Genomic DNA, 22,170 nt, shown 5'->3' with positions numbered 1-22,170 from the left:
TTCTCTTGCCATAACAATCAAATCTTATTACCATCCTTACAGAGGGTGAGGCCGAAGACTTGAAAGCAAGACTTGATGGTCACAGAGGGTTTGAAACTGTATTAACAACTAGCTAGAAAATACATCTTTGTAATTTTTATTGCAACTCAAGCTCAACTCCTCTCCCTATAGTAAGTACAGGTCATGATGTGAAGTCCTCAAGCATAGCAGCATCACCTGCATTTAAATCAATTTGCAGTCAACTATTACATGTACATGTGTAATACTGAGCTGTGAAGAGAAATTGCACCTAGATAATGGTGTCCCAAGCTGACACAGTATTTGTCACCATCTAGTCCAGGGGTCAGAAACCTTTCAGAAGTGGTGTGCCGAGTCCTCATTTATTCACTCCAATTTAAGGTTTCACGTGCCAGTGATACATTTTAACGTTTTTAGAAGGTCTCTTTCTATAAGTCTATAATATATAACTAAACTATTGTTGTATGTAAAGTAAATAAGGTTTTTAAAATGTTGAAGAAGCTTCATTTAAAATTACATTAAAATGCAGAGCCCCCCGGACCGGTGGCCAGAACCTGGGCAGTGTGAGTGCCACGTGTGCCATAGGTTGCCTACCCCTGATCTAGTCCATGTAACTGTCATGTTGTCTTGTGTCAAGATGACCACACTGTGAATAAGACCCACTATTAGCTGCAATCTATAATATTTCTGCAAACTTAAAATATATCTTTTATTACAGGCATTAAGATGTTTCATTAAATTATTTTCTTAATATCCCAATACAAATCATCAGCCTTGCAAATCAAATGGTAATTCACACTTTAAAGAGCTTAATTCCATTTATACTTAATAAATGCTGTACACATAACCCTAATTCAACCAACCATATAAGGGAGGAGGTCCCAAACTAGAAACACTAATCACTTGTGGCAGCCTTCTACGTCAAAATTATATTTTGTAAAGTTAGAGCCCAGCAAAAAACTCCTGCTTCTAGAATATCTAGCAGCATGTAAATGGCATTAACGGAAAACTTGAAAAGCCTTGATGGATCTGTTCAGCCATCACATATGCTATCCACAGTCATACTACTGATGTATCGACTACTGTAGCTGGGAATCTTCACTATAAATGCTTATTTTCAACAAATAATTTGCCTGTAAAATGTGGCTATTACGACTATCATGTCTATAATCAGAGGATGAAATAGCTTCACATATAATTTAATTCAAACCATAACCACCAACTAGTTCATTTGGTAATAGTGTATATATTAAACAGTCACCAAGAGTCCTTAACATGGACTAAACTCCCAAGGGCTCATTATGGTTTTCCATGCTAATGATGGGTAGATTATATGTAAACCTCAGTGCCAAAGATCCAATAGATTCAGTATGAGCTGAATTACTAAGCAGTTTCATTTGCGCATTAAAAAGTGCAGTTTCTTCTCTCCCCATAATGTTCAAATAGAGTTAAGTGATGCATTTTCCAAGAATTCTCAAGCTTTCAGTTATGCAGATAATTCCACTGATGATTTAAAAAAAAAAAAAAAGTTAACACTGTCACCCCCCCAGCACAACAGTCACAGTTTATCCACTAAGGTTTTAACTAACAAAAGTAAACATATTCTGAATTAAGACTAACACTTTGTCCCGACCTCAACTTGTTGTACTAAGATATTACAGGGGTCTCAACACTGGGATGATCTTACAATACCATGTGTTCTGCCCTTACATCAAGGTACTGGAATGAGTCAAGGCCAGTGGCAGACTAGAGACAGTTGCAATGTAAAGTTAAAAAAAAAAAAAAAAAAAAAAAAAAAACCACACACACAACACCTAAGTTGACCTCCATGAAGCAAAGCATTCTTGTTATTGATGAAATTCAAAAGTATGGGTGGTTCCCTCCTTAATATCAAAGACAGCCATGGGAAAGAGGATAGAATTTGTGAAGGCTGCAGGCTCTGTTTAATAGATATACAGTATGTAGATTTTCTTATTGAACTCTGAATTAAGAGGGTTCAGCTGAAGCCACATACAAGAAGATCTGAATAAAGTCACTCTTGATGTCCAGCCCTGATTAATTATGAAGCACTGGGGGCATTCAATGCTATAATACAGAGTGTAGAAGGAAGGGTTTGAAGTGGGGGCCCTTCAAGCCAGGATTGAACAGGCAGTGCTACCATAAGGCATTTAATACACACAGGAACTCTCCACCACCAATACTAGACATACAAATACTCCCACACAGACATTTAAACCAGAGCCTAGGGCAGCAGGTTCGTGGGGCTTCAGGGACCTGGCTACCAGCATATCCAGGAATTAAAGGCTGTGCCCAGAGACATTTCTCACTGGAAGGTGTTGGAGTTTGCCTGCAAAAGGAGAGGCAGATCCATACACCAATGGCACTCCGAAGAAGCTGGCAGGCCAGGCTTCCCCAGCCACTGACATCCCGGGGGAGGGTGGGAGTAATGGGGGTCAGGCAGGCCAGGCTGCCCCTCACACCGACAACACCCGAAAGCTGGGGGAGAGGCCCGGCTGCCCCCACCTCATGAGTGGGTGTTTGGGGCGGAAGGAGCCGCTTAAACTTTGCGGCGATCCCCCTAGAGGAGCAGCGGCGCCTCCCGCTTCTGGGGACGGCAGATCCTGGCTCCCAGCGTCCCACTCTGAGGCGGGCGGGCGGGCAGGAAGGAGGGAGGGGGCGGCCATTAAACCAGCTCCAGCTAAGCCATTCCCGGTGCTCAGCGCCAGCCGGCCTAGCGCGGCGTACCCAGCCCCCGCCTGACGGGACAGCCCCCCCTTGCACCCCACTTCTCCTACCTGGCTGCTGCTGCCTGCGGGCGGCTCGGTGCCTCCATCTGCCCCGGGCGGCCCCGCTGCCCATCGGGTCGCCATTATTTCATTCCCGGTTACAAAGGAGGAGCAAATCCTCTGGAGCCCTCATTGGAAAACACTCGCTCGCCCGCCCAACGCCCAGCAGCAACCCGAGTCGGCCCCGCGCCGGGGCTGGGGGGAGGCTTCACGGAGCTGCCATGGGGCAGGGCAGGACGATCCCCCTGGACTTCAGCTGAACTCCCCGGCTTCCACCTTCATGGCTAGCGAGGGAGAGAGGGGAGATGTGTCAGTGCGGTGGTAAAGCCGCCGCTGCCGCCACCCGTCCCTTGTTAGGCTAATTGCGCTGGCTCGTCATCTTCCTCTTCCTCCTCCGCCTCCTCTCCGGAGCCCCAGACACGGGGGGAGCGGGAAGCGCCCACCGCCTCCGCTACACACAATCGTCCGTGCCCCTGGAGGGGGTGGGGACGTGACCCAGGGGTGTGGAAAGAAATCCCGCTGGCCACTGACCCCTCCTCCCAGGCACAGCGGGGACAGGAGCCCGCCCGGCGCAGCGCTCTTGGTGACTTTACTACCTCGCCTTGGCCAACTTTGAGCAACTTCGGCGAGAAGGAAAGACGTCTTGGCAAAGGCAGCTGCAGGGAGCTTCCCGTTCCTGCAGCCAGGGTGGGGACGGGGGCCGCCGGGCCAGCTGCAGGCTGTCTGCAGAATTACAGGGTCCCAGACATAACCCCTCTGCTGCCCCAAACGGGGGGGACCCCGCGAATTACAGCAGGAGAAGCCTGGCAAAGTCGGGGTTGTGATGTGGTGGGAGTTTGTATCAAACGCCCCCACGTTTCTCTGCATTAGCTGGAGCTATTCCTGATCAAAGCCACACGCAGACACCTCTCCGCCTCCAACCCGACAGCTCCTGCCCCGAGCTGCCCGCGCATGCGGTGAAATTTAACGCACACGCACAGTCCCTAGCAGGAGCTGGAGCCACCTGAGCGGCTCCCTCCGGGGAGACGGGTCTGTGCCGCCTGGCAAATGAAAGCCAAGCTCGCACTCAGGCCCCCAGCGCCGTGCCTGGGGCAATCGCGCCGGTGGTGCCAGCTGCACCCAAGTCGGCGACAGCTGGGCGCTGCGTTGGGGGGGAGGAGGGGGGGGGAGAGGGTGTTTTTACTACAGCGGCTTTTTGAAATTTACAAGCGCCGCCTCGGGGGCCAGGGGGCTCCCCTGCGACCACCGACACACCCCACAGAATCCCCCTCCAGAGCGGCACGGTGTGACCCCCACCCCCCAATACACCCGGCCTTGCCCGGCGTGGACAAGAAGTCACAGGACACGAAATGGGCATTCACCCACGAAAGCTTATGCTCCAATACATCTGTTAGTCTTAAAGGTGCCACAGGACCCTCTGTTGCTTTTTTACAGGACACGTTGTGACCCCCACAACTCCAGCTCTTCATTGGCTAAGGAGAGCGCGGGTCCTGCCCCAGGGCCAAAACCCGACACCCGCTGCTCGCAGCAGGGTTCCCGCACCCGGGCTGAAGCAGAAGGGGCCAGTCTCCTGCTCCCGCGTAAAATCGCCACACCCCCGTCCCCTGCTCTACCCGCAGACTCGGAGAGCGGGCCCTGAGCTTCGAGCTCAGCCCGGGAGCACAACACACGGGGCCCTGATAGCGTCAGAAAATGCCTCCCTGACCCCCCTCCACCCTCAGATCCACTCCTGGCTTGGCTGAGCCAAACAGCGGGAGCCGTGGAAAACTCTTCACGCCCAGGGCTGGTAACAGAAACCACTGTAGCCCCATACCCCTGTCCCCTTCCTGCCACACCAATTCGCTGTTATCCGCGGCCCAGTCCTACTGCTTGGGCTGGCAAAACACAGGCACCCTTCTCCCCCAGAGTTCCAGGCTCTTTCTCCGAGATCTGCCTGCTCTGGGATAACATTAAAAACACAGTGACTTGGCCCTTGGCCACCTACCCTGGGTTCATAACCCAGGAAACCAGCTCCCCGAAAACGCACAAGTTCCCTCCAGGGCCAGCTCCAGGCACCAGCTTGGCAAGCAGGTGCTTGGGGTGGCAGGTCCAGCTATTCGGCAGCAATTTGGCAGACGGTCCCTCACTCCCGCTTGGAGCGAAGGACCTTCCGCCGAATTGCCGCCGCAGATCACGATCGCGGCTTTATTTTATTTTTTTTGGCTGCTTGGGGCGGCCAAAACCCTGGAGCTGGCCCTGGTTCCCTCTAAAGCCGCTATCTGCCTACTGAGCTGTAGGGCCAGGGTCCTTTTAAATCCTCTTTCACACCTTGCTATCTACAAATTCCCACCATAGTACCAATAAACCTAACACTCCCCTCCCTCCTGTCTGGAGAGTTTCCAAAACCTCCTGTCCAGTATTCAAGAGCAGGTGAATTAATCCAGAAACAATAACTACTCCCAACTCCATTTCCCTACCAGTTACTCATCGCTCCTGGAAACACACCTCCTGCCCCCCAGCTGCACCATATTTGTGTAATAATCTCTGGTGGGTAGATGTTACTCAGGTCCCATGCCGTTGGGTTCTTTGTGATAGTGGGTCAATAGGACTCATAATTCTCCTAATGAAAGGCTTGAGGCCTTTGGTTTTACTTTTGTTTAAAGGTGAGAACATAAACTCTCTCCACTTCCACAATAATTCAGTGTTGATTTGTTCTCTTTCTCTAGATCCACCTTTTCCCCACCTTCCTAAGCAAAGAAGGGTCTCCTTAGTTTTTGCCCTACATAACCTTCTTCCTGCTCTGATCTAGGGGTCCCCACAGAAGAGATAATTGTCCCTCTCAACCACACAATATCTGCTCCTTCTGATAATATATCTAGAATGCCAAGAAAGGTGTCTATATTATTCAATCCAAACCCAGAGGGAAAGATTTCTAACTAACTATCCAAATACTGACTCCTTTTGCATCTATGCAAATATCCACAAGCGGATTTTCCCCACTAATTAAGCAGAAGCCCCTTTCAGATGGGTTGGTGGTGAGAACCACCACTGAAATGCAGCCATCACCACCAACTAAACATGTTACACAACTGTAAGGAAATGGAAAATTCTGAAAAAGAGAACATGGATCAAACCTCCTCACCTACAAAAAGTGGGATAGGATCTTTCATGTCCATATAGACCAGGCTTTGTTTAATTCAAAACTCAATTATTATAAGGGATGGTTGCACTCCTTGCAATTAGGATTAGATTACAACATTGGGCTCTGATTATGCAACAACTCATACAGGTGCTTAACTTTATGCACTTCCATTGATTTCAGTCTACTTATGTGCATATAGTTAAGCATTTAACTTTTTCCAAGGGTGAAAAACAAATACTTTTCCTGTTAATATGCTGTTATCCTAAAACAAAATAAAAAAACAACTCTTTTATTTTAAGGTTACAAACTAATCACTTTGCTAATTTGCCAAACTATTGTGTTTAAAAACCTCTCAGATTTGTCCATACGCACTATAGTAACTACTTCTACAGCAGCTACAATACTAACTGCAAATCTAAATTATCATAGTGTCTACATAGAAAGTTTTCAAACTATTTTAATAGGCAGATTTCAACACAAATGAACTCCAGGCCTGATTGCTAGTGCCTTGAAAGTCTCTTTTACATCAGTGAGCAACATCCACCAGTGGAGCAATATCAGTGTAGCTATACAGGTGCAGAAAAATACAGCATAGAAAAAAACCTCAGTTTTTATTTTCTTTGTATAGGAAAGTGTGATTGTAAACACATGCACTCCAGCCTTAAGTTCTTTGTTCACAGAACATGTGTGGAATGAGCAATGGTATTGCAAGTTTCCCCGCACTATCCCTGGCCCAAATTCTGTAGGAATCACTTCTAGCAGTGAGAGGATAGTTCATTCTCCACACCATTTCTATTTTTGTCAATTTACCAAAACTACCAACTATGGTGCTAGCTACAGACCTGCAACGATTATTCACAGGGAGAACTACTCAATTCTACTGAAGTTCTTATACCACACCCTCTCCATGGTATCTGAATAATCTCTTACTCACACAAGTAGTCCTATGAATTACTCATAAGAGTGGCAGGATCATGCAGTATGACAATGATTTTTGTGTGCTGTATTGATTTTGAATTGGTCTGAGACAACCAACTTATTTAACTTAAGCCACTAGGGTGGATGCAGACAGGTAGCTTAGAGCCAAAAGGCTCTGTGTCTCTTTACCAATTCCCTGACCAATCCATCTAGTCCTCAGCGGCTTGAAATATTTAACAATGTGTGTGTGTGTGAACCTGTACCAATACAAACTTCCTAAGGTGTACTCACACTTATTCCATTTTGAGCAATGAAATGGAACTTTCCTCATGCCTAAAAACTTTCTAATTAAAAATATCATCAGATACATTAGAATAACCCAAGAAATCAAAAATAGATCACCTTTAAATTATTTATTCAAACAAGAGAAATATATATTGAGTCACCATCCCTAGAGTTACTCCACTGATTTCAATGAAGTCATTCCCTAGATTAATTTGGCCCATCATATTTGGTTGTATAATGAGATATATTTGCATTTAAAATGTTTCCAGAACCTTTTTTCTGTACATAAGGTTTGCTTCTATGTAGTTACAATAACTACATAACAGTTCAATGAGTTGTATTTTGGCAATTGTTTGTTACAAGAAACCCTCTTTAAACAGGGGCTGTTAAGATTTTATACTAAAATCAATCCGAACTTTTTTTTTTAAACTACAGACTACAGCAGGTAATTTGGGCAAATGTTTGAATCACCAGTGAAACTGGTGTAACTTTGAACCTTAAAAATAACCCTGAGCAAAAATTACTCTAGTTTTACATAAAACAAACAGGTGTGGTTAGGCAGTAATTACAGTTTTATCAAAAGTAGGGTTGGTTTTATGATAACTATAGAAAGGAGTTTGTCCTCACCAGCCTTTTTTCCCCACATGGTCTAGCCAGAACAAATCCTCTACAGCTAGTTTGGGTTTTTTTTTAGTTTAATTGCAACAATTATTTGTTTGAATATTGCAAGGAACACAATGGAGTGCACTACTGCAAGACTTCAAACCTCATTATGTGAACATGTAGTTTGGCTTTCTAATCTTTCCCAGGATGCACAATGTATATGCCCAGTTAATTTGCACTTTTTCTGAAGTGTATGAAGCATGATGAACTATTAACAGGACTTAGCCTCTGCAATACAGAAGGAACTGAGTGGGCGTTGGTCGCACAGCGTCAGTTAACTGCCTGAATCAGCACGAGACGGGGACCACATATGTGCGACCCAACTGGGCACTGCTATCAAAAGTCTTCGAGTACAAGTGCAGGGGTGCACGAACACCTAAAATGGAGCACCCACAGAGACAGCACTCAAAGAAGAAGTAACTGTTCTACACATAAAGTTATACTGCTGTCCCTTACTTCAGGGCTTTTTGCTACTTCATTTTCTAACCCCAAATGATGTCCTTTTGAAAAAGACAGACACCTTTCTCTCAAATTAGTGAAAAGCATTCTGGTGCCTCCAATGGCAGTTTGAGAGGGATCCTCAGGGCCCAATTCGTCACCGTCACTCACACTGAGTGGTACCTTATTCTTCACATAATCCCCCCAGAAGTGTCCGTGTGAGACTACCCATCTGAGTAAAATTACATCAATACACACCTTTTACAAGAATGAGCCCCTGTTCATCCTAACTAAGACCATCCCTTCCATTCATGGTCTGGGCCTTTGTACAGAAGAGACTGCTGGCTGTGCGAGCTTACATGGGTTTTACGATATTAGTATTTGAGCCCCAACAGCAAGCTTGGTACTCTACAAACAAATATGTCATGATCCATATCCAAAGGAGTTCACCATATAGACCAACCACAGACAAAAACGCATATTACATGGTGTGCTGGGATGAGTTGGTTGCAGTATAACGTTCTAGCTAGCAATAGTATGCACAAACTGGAACTAGAAAGTGCCAATCAGAACTCATTTTAATTTTGACTTGCATTTCTAGAGAGGAAAAGGAAAATGTACTGCACCACTCTGTCCCCATAAACAAAACTCTTACTCTTCATATTTTGTTGAAAGAAAATACAGTAAGATAAACAGGACATCATCAACATGAAAATAATACTTGTTTCTGAAAGTGTCATAGTATTGTTAAAATAACTTCCTCAATTGCTAAAACTGAAAGAACTTAGCAAGCAAAATTCAATTTCTCTATTTTTTTGAGTCTGTTGTTTACTCTGTGCTTTTGACAGAATTTTATAGGGAAACAATGCAATTGAGTGTATACAAAGACCTCCATCAAAGAAGAAACTGATAAAAAGCCCAAATCATACATGTTGAAGCATGTTGGCAGATCTCCACGTGTGTACACCACCCCATTCAATCAGTGAGGCTCCATATGCATGCATGGGTCTGTCCATGCTTTGTGACTTGCAGGCCTGGGGACCCACGGGACGATCTTTAAAACAGGGGAACAAAAATACTCTTCTTAAAGTGCTGTTTAAGGTTTTTAAAAAAAAAATCTTCAGAATATTCTATTTAAAGAATACTGACAAAAAAATGAAAAAAACTAGTTTGACAGTGTACTTTTAAGTCTAAATGATAAAGCATTTTTCCATGGACCTGGATGTTTGTACAAATTTGGGAATGCACATTATTTGATTTTTATAGCCTTCATATCCATCTTTTTGTAGTAAGTATATTTCACTGTAATTCTCTTGGTTTCTAGTGCATTCATGTAACAATAAGGAGCCCTCCACTGGCCAGTATAATAATATCTGTAAATTCCCTTCATTGTTTAATTAAAGAGGCTGTAGCCTAACAAATAAGTGTACAGCTTCAGTCCTGCTGAGGGCCTATTAACTTTTTTCAATTAAATGATATGATATTCAGTTAAATGATGAGGAGTTTACTTTAGAAAACTAGTGAGAATTATCTGATGTAAAGCATTTTATATTTCTTTAGTTTTCAGAACTGTTTTTTGTTTTTGTTTTTATCTCTTTAAAATCAGTCATGTTAGAAAAGGTTTAGGTGCTCAGATAGTTAAACAGGACAAATTGGGTTACCTTACATCTCCCTCCTGAAGTAACAGTTCCCATGTGTGGATCTGTGACCTCTAGTGGGAATTAGCCTTGATGGTAAATGGTTTGATTATTTAAACAGCTAGCCCATTACTAACATAACTTATCAAGGTCCTATCTACATAAATGATTGCACTCTTCTTTTCCAGTTTCAGATTTATTTTACATGCTTAAGTATCTATGGCCCTGACCCTACAATCAGATCCCTGAGAGAACACACATGCGACCAAATGCAGACCTATTTACTTCAGTAGAGTTTTGGATGGGCACATGGGGCAACCCTTTTGAATCAGTCTGTAGAATCAGGGGGTTAAGTTTTATAATGTACTCATCACCATAGCATAAGTAGTGTTTCTACCTAATTCACTACAGCCTCAGCCAGAATTTCCAGGACAAGTAGAAGTAGGGGGCCCCAGATGTGGCAAGCACATATAAGCTTTGTTCCCCTCAGTCCCTGCCTCAAAATCTTGTTTACCTCCAGTCCCCTCCTTGTCTCACTCATCTAGAAATTTTAATTTCTTTTTTATTTTCTCCATACCTATTTTTCTTTCATCCATATATAAGGTACTAGGCAGAGCAGAATCAGGGCCATTATTTTTAGTGATGCTGTTTGGGATAATCCTCTTTTTTCTAATACATTTGGAGACTAATTTTGGGGAGCTCATATAATTAATAACCTAAGAGGAATAGAATGTCTGGCATTAGGGACTGACAGAGGCAACAGCAGGAATTAGGCGTACCAATATTTGGCAAGTTCTAAGTGGCTCATCTGCCTGTAAGAAAAAAGCATGTGTGGAAATCCGGCTGTGCAGATCAGTGCATTTAATGAACAGAAATGTGGTTTTATTTTCATCTCTGAAAACTAGCTATACTGATTGCCAATGCAGATTGCAATATATAAAGATGAAATGTGCTTTTGAACTGACAGAGATTAAAGCATTGGGCATAATGTGCTTATAATGTGACTAAATTAATTATTACCACTCTGCACCAGTTTGTGTCAATATGCTGTAGACTTTGAAATGCATCTTGATTAAAAAAAAAAAAACCAGACCAACCAGAAGTATGATCAGCAATCACATAACACTGACTGAGAAAAGGAAATGAAGATAGCGAACTGAGAAACAAAGCCACATCAGCAAAACGTTTTCAGCAGTCTTCTGCTTAATGAGACAACTTTGGATGTTCTTTTCAACACTGTTTGTTCTCTGAAGAAAGCAGCAGCCAAACTGTTTTAACTCATTAAATACATTGAATTATTTTTAGTACAATATCATAACATCTCACCTCCTAACTTAGATCCGTTTGGAGGAGTAGGACCTATGTCAGTGCAGGGGTCTGTCCACCCCAAGAGTTTATTGCAGGATTAAGGCCTTATAGTCAGCAGACCAAAGTATTAAAAGGGAGGCAGGAGAAACAGCTGAAGTTAACTTAACACTCAAGGCAGTCACTGATCGCCAGCCTAAAAACTGTACAAAACTCTAAGCACGGATGGGCCCAAAGCGTTTTTCTTCATAAGTCAAAAATAAGAATAAAATGTCAGTTTCTTGATATAGAAAGCGTGGTCTTTGCTTTTAATGAGATGTAGACGGACTGTTAGACTCCAGGAGGAAGAAGCTGTCGAAATGGAGGCCAGAAATACTGTACACATTGTATAAAATTAAATTAATCCACATAATTAATATAAAACAGAAATCTGGAGGGAGTACCATACTCCTCACTGCATTCGCATCTGTATTCCTGTTCTGCTTGTTAAGGCGCCAACCTCCTCATATTGCTCTCTGCCATCTGCAGGAGTTTATTCCCCTTCCCACACCCCCAGAGTTCTCTAAAGTCAAGGCTCCTCTTTTGCAGAAGATCATTAACATTTAGAAATATCTTGATAAAAGCCAGAGAGCACGTGACTCAAGATTTGTGTTAATCATCATTTGTCAACTTTTTTTGTTCACCCAGACTATTTTACTGTGTTGACAGCCTCCACATTTATTTTATCTTCTTTCCTTTATTTATTGCTTTTCTTTTAAGAGGAAGCAGTGGCTAAAACATTGCCAACACTACAATAAGAAACAGTTTGTTAATATTTAGTGATGTTGCCTTTTGAACTGTCACATGCCTCAGGAAAGCAAAAAGAATGAAAGAAAAGAATCACAGATTACAGCAATATCTTCACAGTCTAAATACGTTTGAAAACAGAGGTAAAACCAGATGTATGAGATTCGAGTGTTTTCAGCTCTTTTAGTGCTGGAGGGCCATTTCAATTGCTAGCTTTTGGGGGGACCCTGTATTGAACTGAGTGAAGCTCCACAGCATACAACTATTCACTGGAAGGTCCAGTGCTGCAAGATGCTCTGTGCCTTCAGCTCCAAGCACCTGGCAGGATCATGCCCTTCTCGTCCATGGGTGACGCTACTTCACATGATAGACAGAATAGGTCAAATAATTAATCCATTTGAGAAGTTCACAAAACAAAAAAGAAACAAACACACACCTTTTATAGAAAACCAGTGCCCCCAAACCAGTGACAAAACTAGACCATAAAGGACCAGGTTCTCCAGACCCTTTGTCTTGTTCTGGTGGCAAAAGGGGCTACAAAGACAGCTTACCCAGCCTCCTAAGGATTCTCCCAGTATAAGAGAATCTCCCTGTAGCAATAGTGCTGGTTATGCTGGCTCTCTGGTTAGCCTACCCACCCCTTGCAGTACCTGGCATAGGAGGTATGTAGGGTGCATGGCCAGGCAAACAGGGCATGGCTGGAGCACCCCTCTTGGGGCTATAGGATGCTGGGTGCAATTTAGAGCATCACTAAAATTGCTCTAAACTGCATCAGGTCCTTACCAGCCAATGGACTGGGGCAAAGCATAGATGGGGTTTCCACTCCCCCGCCATCCCACTCCACACACTCACATTAAGTTGCCAGAGCCTGCTATCTCTTCTTTCTACAGTTCATGTGTAAAAAGTGTCTTGTGCACATTTTTTTGTTACTTAGGATTAGCTGCTGCAGCATGTATGCACAACTGTACTGGAATATGTAGGAAAAGATGCTTACACTATTGTCCTGTATAAACAATCACAGTGGTCTGTGGACAAGTGAACCTAAAAGGAATCCAGCAGTGGCTTTGCTGGGGATCTGTATTGTCTAGCAGTCAGAGCACAACACAGAGTCAGGATTTTGGGATTTTACTCTTGGCTCGGACATTGACTCCTCTGTGGCCTCAAGCAGGGCACATAGGCCCAAATTTTCAAAAGTGGCCTCTCATTTTTGGCATCTCAGTTTTGAATTCAAAATTAAGGAAATCAATAGTAGAAGCCACTTTTGAAAATTCAAGTCTCAATTTTCCCTTATGTAAAATGTAGGCCAGGATAGTTATCCACCACCCAGGAGCATAATGAGGCTAAATTCAGCAACATCTGTTAAGTGTTTTGAGATCATCAGTTAAAAGGGGCAATCTATTAGAAGCATTGTCCCTGTCCTGGCACAGTCAAGGAACTATGATGTGATTGGAATAACAGAGACTTGATGGGGTAACTCACATGAGTGGAGCACTGTCATGGATGGGTATAAACCAGAGGTGGGCAAACTTCGGCCCGTGGGCTGGATCCGGCCTCTCAGGGCTTTGGATCTGGCCCGCGGGATTGCCCCTGTGACGGTACCTCCCATAAGGCTCTATGGAGATATACTTAGAATGTGTTTTATGCTACATATGCCATGTAACATATCTCCGTAAAGGTTATGATCTACTGAATGTATTAATCCTTTTTGTATGCATGTATCATTTTTGTATTCGATGTTACGAATGTTGGCTGTGTACTGGCTTGATTTCTAATAACCTTAGTAGAGCATTTAGTCAGTTCCTGGAGAAAGGAATGTTGAAATTAAGTACCTAATCAAGAAACACTTAAAGGACAATGGATCTTGGAATGCTCCAATTCACATAAAAAGTCTACTTTAGGAAGTTCAAGGTAGCATGTAACCAATGGATGCTACCTGTAAAAACTGTGAGTCATGCATGGACATGTGACTTGCCAAGGTGACTCCTAAACTCCATCTTGGAGCTGGACTTTGCATAGGAGGGAGGAGAGGGTCTCTACCCACAAGAGAAAGTCTATTTAAACCCCTGGGAGACTCCTCCATTTTGTCTTCAGCTGGCTAAAGAGAGCATCTCCACCCCCAAGGATACTTGGAAGAAACTGGAACAAAGGGCAGTGACTGCAAGGGGTGTGAGTGATTGCTTGACCCAGGCTAAAAGGAGATTAGTCTGTAAAAGGGAGCATTCTGGAACTGGTGAGGATCTTTATCTGTATTCAGTTTGATTAGACATAGATTTGTGCATTTTATTTTATTTTGCTTGGTGACTTACTTTGTTCTGTCTGTTACTACTTGGAACCACTTAAATCCTACTTTCTGTATTTAATATAATCACTTTTTACTTATTAACTCAGAATATGTATTAATACCTGGGGGAGCAAACAACTGTCATCTCTCTCTATCAGTGTTACAGAAGGCGAACAATTTATGAGTTTACACTGTATAAGCTTTATACAGGGTAAAACGGATTTATTTGGGTTTAGACCCCATTGGGAGTTGGGCATCTGAGTGTTAAAGACAGGAACACTTCTGTTAGCTGCTTTCAGGTAAACCTGCAGCTTTGGGGCAAGTAATTCAGACCCTGAGTCTGTGTTGGAGCAGACGGGTGTCTGGCTCAGCAAGACAGGGTGCTGGGGCCCCGAGCTGACAGGAAAGGCAGGGGTAGAAGTAGTCTTGGCACATCGGGTGGCAGCTCCCAAGAGGGTTTCTGTGATCCAACCTGTCACAGCTCCCCGTGGCGCTGTGGGCCCCGCACTGCTCTGAAGAAGCGACCGGCACCACTTCCCTGAGGCCGGGCGGGGGGACAGAGGGTTCCGTGCTTTGTCCTTGCCTCCAGGCACCGCCCCCCGCAACTCCCATTGGCCGGGAACGGGGAACCGCGGCCACTGGGAGCTTCGGGGGAGGTACCTGGAGGCGTGGCAAGGGCAGCACACATGGAGCCCGCTGCCCCCCTTCCCCCAGGGGCCGCAGCGCTTCCTGGAGCAGTGCAGGACCGGGGACAGGGCCGGTATGCAGGGAGCCTGCCGTGGCCCCGGTGCGTGCCACTGCCAGCCTGGAGCCCCAAGTCCTCCTGCACCCTGCCACCCAACTCCCTGCCCTAAGCCCCCTGCCTGCACCTTGCACCCCTCCTGCACCCCAGCTCCCTGCCCTCAGCCCCCTCGTACAGCCCTCCTGCACCCCAATCCCCTGCCCTCAGCCCCCTGCTGCACCCTGCACCCCAGTTCCCTGCCCTGAGCCCCCTCGTGCACTCCACACCCCTCCTGAACCCCAACCCGTGCCCTGAGCTCCCTGCACCCCTGTGCACCCCAACCCCCTGCCCTGAGCCCTCTCATACACCCGCACCCCTCCTCTGCCCCAATCCCTTGCCCTGAGCCCCTTCCTGCACACCGCACCCCCTCCCACACACCACACTCCCTCTTGCACCCCAACCCCCTGCCCTGGTCCTGCATACAATTTCCCCACCCAGATGTGGCCCTCGGCCCAAAAATTTGCCCACCCCTGGTATAAACTGTTCAGGAAGGACAGGTGGGGGAGAAAAGGTGGAGGAGTTGCACTGTATGTAAGAGAGCAGTACGCTCAGAGCTCCAGTAAGAAACTGTAGTAAAGCCTGTTGAGAGTCTTTGGGTTAAGTTTAGAGGCGAGAGCAACAAGGGTGATGTCCTGGTGGGCGTCTGCTATAGACCACCAGGATGAGATAGATGAGGCTTTCTTCGGACAACTAACAGAAGTTTCCAGATCACAGATCACACTGCAATTTTATAGCCCTGCAGCCTGAGCCCTGCAAACCAGAGTCAGATGACACAGGCCAGCTGTAGGTGTTTTATTGCAATGTAGACATTCCCAACATGGCTTAACATTCACTGAGTGCTTCAGCACTTACAGTTATGCACAGAAATCTAAGCACTTCAGCACTAATCTGTCTGAGTTTTAAATTAGTTTACCTCTACAAGCTGCTATAAACTTTAGAAGTTTGGCTGGAGTAAGAATCTCCTCCTGCAGACGTTGAGAGGGGGAGCTCAGCAACACAAACTCCTGGAAGTCTGGGGACACGCAAAAAATTCTGACATAGAAAGCTGTGTGTGCCTGGTGCTTTATTTTTTACAAAACACCTAGTGTAGGACCCTGATGGCATAGAAAGCCATGTGTGCTCAGCACAGGACTTTACTTTACACCAGGTCATATCCATTTTAGATCCATTTTAGGTAGATTCATTTTTAACATAAGTCCCATACAAACAACTTCCTTTTCTTAGATTTCAGGTTGCTAGAGTAAATATAAACCTTATCTAAAACATGGAATGTGCCAAGAAAGTTATAATTCAGAAATGTAAGCCTTAAAAGGTATGGAATAGCCAGGGTAGTTTAAAGACGTAGGCCTTATAATTCACAAATGTGAAAATTCATTTTACACATCCAACAATCAACCTTATCTCTAACCCATAAGATAAACTTACAAACTCTTTCAATATATATATGCCATTATGTCCCTGATCCTGCAAAGATTTATGCACATGCTTAACCTTACACACCGGAAGTAGTTGTATTGACTTCAGGAGACCACTCACAGTGTGTAAAGTTAAGTACATGGGAGCCTTTGCAGGATGGAGGCCTATACAGTTTACATCAGCTTTGCAAAATTGTAATGAAAATGTACTGGCCTACTTACAAAATCTATTTGTCTGTCCTTTACCATGAAGACTATAATTAAAATAATACTTTAGTCCACGCCAAGATATTACACACCCAGGGCGAGCGGAGGAGTATAATTTTGCAATGCTGCTTGACATAATTGAACATCTATATATACACATACTAAAACAGTGTGAACTGTATTGGCTATTTAAATTACTGTAATGAGTTATTTCCATGCTTTAAGGCTTCAGACTTTTAAAAACTGTAATGTTCTTTTTGAGTGTTTTATATAAGGATTCTATTTGCTCCAGCATTTGTAACTGTCAGTTAAGTTTTTTGCTTGGGGTAATACTTGTAATGATCAAGATCCTCATAATGAATACTTCTCCAGTGCTTTAGAAAAAGAAAATATTGATTTTCAATATAGTCCCATTCATCATAGTACAGAACTGCTTATGTGTTGCAGCTTTTGATTGCTACCAATCTGCCTGGTACGTATGATTTTTATTGATTTCAGTGTACTGTCTATTCAATTGTAGTACAGAATTGGGCAGAGTTGTCCATCAGCTCTAAAGGTAATTAGAAAAACTTTTGTAGAGAACATATTAGTCATCTGTGCACAAATAGAGATAAAATGAAATTACTGGAACATGTATATAAACTGACCTCCACTGAGGTGAATAGTAAGGGGTTATACCCAGTATATCATATATACCAAATCAAATTTATGTCTCATCTCTAGGTCGTATAATAAGTTGTTTTGTGCATATTTCACTTGGCAATGGTAATCTGTTCTATATCCTTTAAATTGTAGATGGGTTCCTAGTACTCTTTATTGAAGGTTACTTTTGCCCCATAGGCAGATAATTAAGCAATACAGCTCTGGAATCTATGCCTTCATTAAAAAGATAACTCTCTAGCCCTTAAGATTGCAAAGGAAACCTAGTTCAGAATGTGACTTGAATTAAAATTGATGCAGTTGTTTTCCTGAGACTGCAAATAAACAGTATGAAACAATAGCTCTGTGATGTGTGAACCACCCCATTCATCTCAGCTGGGATGTTAACTCTGAAGTTTAATGTAAATTGTTGATCATTTTAACAGAACTTCTAACAAATATATGTATCCACCACTGTTGAATTCAATGGTGGGGCACACATGAGGGCCAAAGGGGCTTCTGGTTGCTGTCATAGGTTAAGGGGTGATTAACAGATTTTTAAATCTCAAGTTCACTCTCCATTTGTGGGTAGGGGTGGAGGTAAGATACATCCTCCTCTCCATTGGCAAAAGCCTCAAATTAGCCTGGGTTCCAGGAAGCTAAACAGCCTCTGACCCATTATTGAGTGCCCACTATGTCGTTATTAAAGCTCCAAGCTTGTCCAGGACTACCTTGACAATTATTCATTGTCAATACAAAATCCTGCAGCACACTAGAAATTGAAAATGTATGGAAAGCGTTAATTAAAACACATTCTAAATGGAGATTTAGCATAAAAATTAATCAAATAAGGAATAATGTACTGATTATATTTAATTCTACAAAAATCCTTCTGTTTAACTTACCTAAAGCTGCCACTGAAATTCCACTCTGCCACACAATTCAGCAATGCAATACTGACGATAACAGGGGGTCTTCCGATAGAATTTAGGTCCAATGCACTGCAGAGTATAGAGAGCCTGAGTATGACTTTCCTTCAGACCAGGTCAGTTGGAGGCACACCTTCCAACACCAAGTATATATATTGCTTGGAGCTTATCTACACACAAAGGTGGTATCGCTTTCACCACACCATTATTGTTAAAGCTGTACAATTCCCCTAGTGTGGATACACGTACAGTAACTCCTCACTTAACGTTGTAGTTATGTTCCTGAAAAATGCGACTTTAAGCGAAACGATGTTAAGCGAATCCAATTGCCCCATTATTGTAAATGAGGGAGTTAGGTTCCAGGGAAATTTTTTTCAATCACACAGTATAAGTTTTAAACAAATAATTTAATACTGGTACACAGCGATGATGATTGTGAAGCTTGGTTGAGGTGGAGGAGTCAGAGGGTGGGATATTTCCCTTACTGCTAAATGATGAACTAGCAATTGGCTGAGCCCTCAAGGGTTAACTCTCTCTCGACACAAGGCAGCAGGAATGGAAGGAGATATGTGCATTTCCCTTAAGTACACTGCCTTGTTAATTAGATCAGCTCGCTGAGAGGCAGCTGCTGCAAGCTCCCTCAGTCCTGGTCTGTCCCCCTTGCTCTATGGAAGATGGGGTAAGCGGGGTGCAGGAGCAGGGGTAAGGGGGACACCCTGACATTAGCCTCCCTCTTCCCTCCCTCCCGCCCCCGCACAGCAAGCAGGAGTCTCTGGGAGCAGCTCCAAGGCAGAGGGTGGGAGCAGCTCCAAGGCAGAGGGCGGGAGCAGCACATGGCAGTGGGGAGAGGGACACAGCTGAACTGCCCGCATCTGCTGTACGGGGAACTTAGGGGAGCTGATAGGGGGCTGCCAGTCCACCCTGGTTCCAAGCCCCCACCAGCTAGCTGCAACCGGCTGCTCTTCCTGCAAGCGGTGGACAAAGCAGGCAGCTGCCAAACGACTTAGAAGGGAGCATTGCACAACTTTAAACAAGCATGTTCCCTAATTGATCAACAACTTAACAACGAAACAACGTTAACCAGTACGACTAAGTGAGGAGTTACTGTATATAGATGCACTGATATAAAGGTGCTTTATGACAGTGTAGCTATTTTTGTACAGGGAGGGCAATAAGCTATACTAGTATAAGGCACCTTTATACCAGTATAACTGCATCCAGACTAGGAATCCAAACTGTTCCTATCAATTTTATTTCTGTCTCTGTAGAAAATCCACACAATGGGAAGTAGGAGCTGAGTTATTCCTGTTCCACTTGTTCTGATCATATACATAACCCTTAAAAATCACATCACTTGGTTTTAGTGACTGTTCTTTGTAGTTATATGGATCGAAATTTACTTTACACACCTTGTAAGGAGAAGGGAGCATATGCCTCAGATATTTCAAACTAAAGACTTATAATTGTTTAGCATTGAACCAGAAGAATATATTTTCCTGACATCTCCAAAGTAGTTCAATCACAAAGATCTATTCCTAAAACTAGCTCCTAGATATCACTTAGAGACCGTTTGTAATGGGAAACATATGCCTTCTAGTTAGATTAATAAATTTAAATAGATCAGTGATGAGATGCAGCTGTAGGGTGGAGACCTTTTAAAAGCTGCCCTTCTTATTGCCAAATATAATGATATAAGGATGATTTTCAGCTCACTTATTGTTGATCTTTATGTGAGGGAAATTTTGCAAAGTGAATATTTCATACTCAAACTGTACTGTGGAAAATCAAGAGGAATACAGAAGTTATAAAAACAAGATACGAGATAAGAGACAACAAAGTGATGACGTGAAATGCAATTAACAAAATGCAATTAAAAAAAAGAAGAAAAATTTAAAAAAAAAGACCACCTGTGGAAATTAGAAAACGAAGGCAAATGTTAAAACTATTAAAAGGAATAGAAGAGAGAAAATGGAAATAACAGGTAAAACAAGTGATGCCAGAAGTTAATGTGACCATTCTTTGTTGAGGAAAAAAAATAAACGGGACTCTTGATATAACAGAATTAATTCTTCAACCAGGGCCGGCTCCAGGCACCAGCCCACCAAGCATGTGCTTGGGGTGGCGCCTGGAGGGGGACGGCGCGGCGGGGCGCTCCTGCCCGAGAGCGGGGTCACGACTGGGCTCGCCGCCCTCCCCGCGGCGCTCCGGCCGCCGGGGGCTCTCCGCCCTCCTCCCGGCACTCTGGCCGCCGGAGAGAGTGGAGAGCCGCGGTGGGCTCTCCGCCCTCCTCCCAGCACTCTGGCCGCCGGGGGCTCCCCGCCCTGCTCCCGGCGCTCTGGCCGCCGGGGAGAGCGGAGAGCCCTGGTCAGGCTCCCCGCCCTGCTCCCGGCGCTCTGGCCGCCGGGGAGAGTGGAGAGCCCCGGCTGGGCTCTCCGCCCTCCTCCTGGTGCTCTGGCCGCTGGGGGCTCTCCGCCTTCCCCCGGTGCTCTGGCCGCCGGGAAGAGCGGCCCTCCTCCCGGCGCTCTGGCTGCCGGGGAGAGCGGAGAGCCCCAGCCAGGCTCCCCGCCCTGCTCCCGGCGCTCTGGCCGGTCGGGGATTGCTGCTGCGCTGGCGGCGGGGGGGGAGGGGGCGGGGGGGGGCGGGGGGCTTTTTTGCCTAGGGCGGCAAAAAAGCCAGAGCTGGCCCTGTCTTCAACAAATAAACTGTGTAAAATTATACAGTTTCAGAGGAAAGAAAGTTCATGGGACAGTTTTCTATCTGAAATGGAGACCAGTAGGTAACATGGGTAAAATAATTGACTTTCTGGCCACTCTCTACACCCTCCTGTGTTTTGGGTAGTAACACTTACTCATCTACACTTACATCCACAGGTGTGTAAGAGGAGCAAGCTCTCTGAATCACTCAAAGCAATTCTATTGTTTCTGGAGCCATTTGCTTTCCTCCTTTATGACAACCACAGAAGCTTATTTATTATGCCTCTGGCTGCAAGACAGACAACATTCAGTCCATGTGTCTGGCCAGTACAATAATACCTCGTGAAAACTGCATGGTGTCACTGCCGATTGTCACCACACAAAGAGCCACTGTCCCTTCTTCCTCTTCTACAAACTGTGAAAGACCAAGAACTGTTCTAAAGATAACAAAGGTCAAATAACTTGTAGCAGTCACTAAGGGTTGCAGGAAATTTACCTGTATAATTCCAGAGAAAACAGCTCCACAAAATGTGCTGCATAAGATTAGTATTCTATTTAATTTTCTGGCACTGCACAAATTTCCTCAGGACCTCAGCTTGGAAGAACGAAATGTATTACTGTTAATTTCAGTTAATAGGGAATATTTCTGTGCACAGGAAATAAAACTGTATGGACCAAACATTCCTAATAAGAAGAGTTGAGTTTGTACTTTCTGAGTCTCTTGCTATGTGAAAAACAGGCAAGAAAATCACATGGAATTGTTCACAGATTTCTAAACATTTGTCTCTATGTGCTCTAGTTGCGCTGTTATTGCCCTTTCATTTTGTGTATTTGCACATACCAAATACAGAGCTGGAAAAATCCCATGCATAGTTGAACTATGGTGATTGCTAGAGAATGACACTGCAGGCAGGCATGCCCTGCTTCCTCAGCAGGCCCACACTGACAGCTTTCAACTTCAATCAGAGTCATTTTTGTGAAACAACAAACCTGTGGGTCCCAACCCTGGCTGCATTGACTGCACTGAGAGTAGGATTAGTCCCCAAATGACTAAAAGACAGATGCTGTTTGGAATAAATCATCACAGTCAAGGCTGGTTCCAGCAAATGCAGGGCCTTCAGAGAAACCATTCAGCTGCCCACCCCAGTCCCTACCACGCTGTGAGGTTCAAGACTTGGCGCATCTCACACCTTCCCCAAATTTCTCAACTATGCCACGCGTGGGGCTCTGGCCAACGGGGTCAGTGGAGCGGGGAAAACAATAGGGAA

The 22,170-nt window shown here is 44.5% G+C and overlaps 2 protein-coding genes across 14 annotated transcripts in view; one reads left to right on the top strand and one right to left on the bottom strand.

Annotated features, from left to right (window-relative positions):
- The window catches only part of ARHGAP21 (Rho GTPase activating protein 21), a 198,831-nt gene extending 195,072 nt beyond the window's left edge, over positions 1-3,759 (bottom strand). For 5 of the 13 annotated variants that reach the window (XM_005302799.5, XM_065586871.1, XM_065586879.1 and 2 more), the window contains exon 1: positions 2,814-3,384. In XM_005302799.5, coding sequence (XP_005302856.2) covers positions 2,814-2,888 — 75 coding nt within the window. In that variant the 5' untranslated portion in view covers positions 2,889-3,384. The other 8 variants (XR_010599116.1, XR_010599122.1, XM_065586878.1 and 5 more) reach the window with 6 other exon arrangements.
- LOC135981923 (myb/SANT-like DNA-binding domain-containing protein 2) overlaps positions 1-22,170 on the top strand; it is a 226,115-nt gene that overhangs the window by 32,847 nt on the left and 171,098 nt on the right. The gene's annotated exons all lie outside the window — the stretch shown is intronic.

This window comes from Chrysemys picta, chromosome 2 (assembly GCF_011386835.1).
Source record: "Chrysemys picta bellii isolate R12L10 chromosome 2, ASM1138683v2, whole genome shotgun sequence".
NCBI lineage: Eukaryota > Metazoa > Chordata > Testudines > Emydidae > Chrysemys > Chrysemys picta.
Note: the sequence above shows the minus strand (reverse complement) of the source record. Positions and strands in the feature narration are given on the sequence as shown.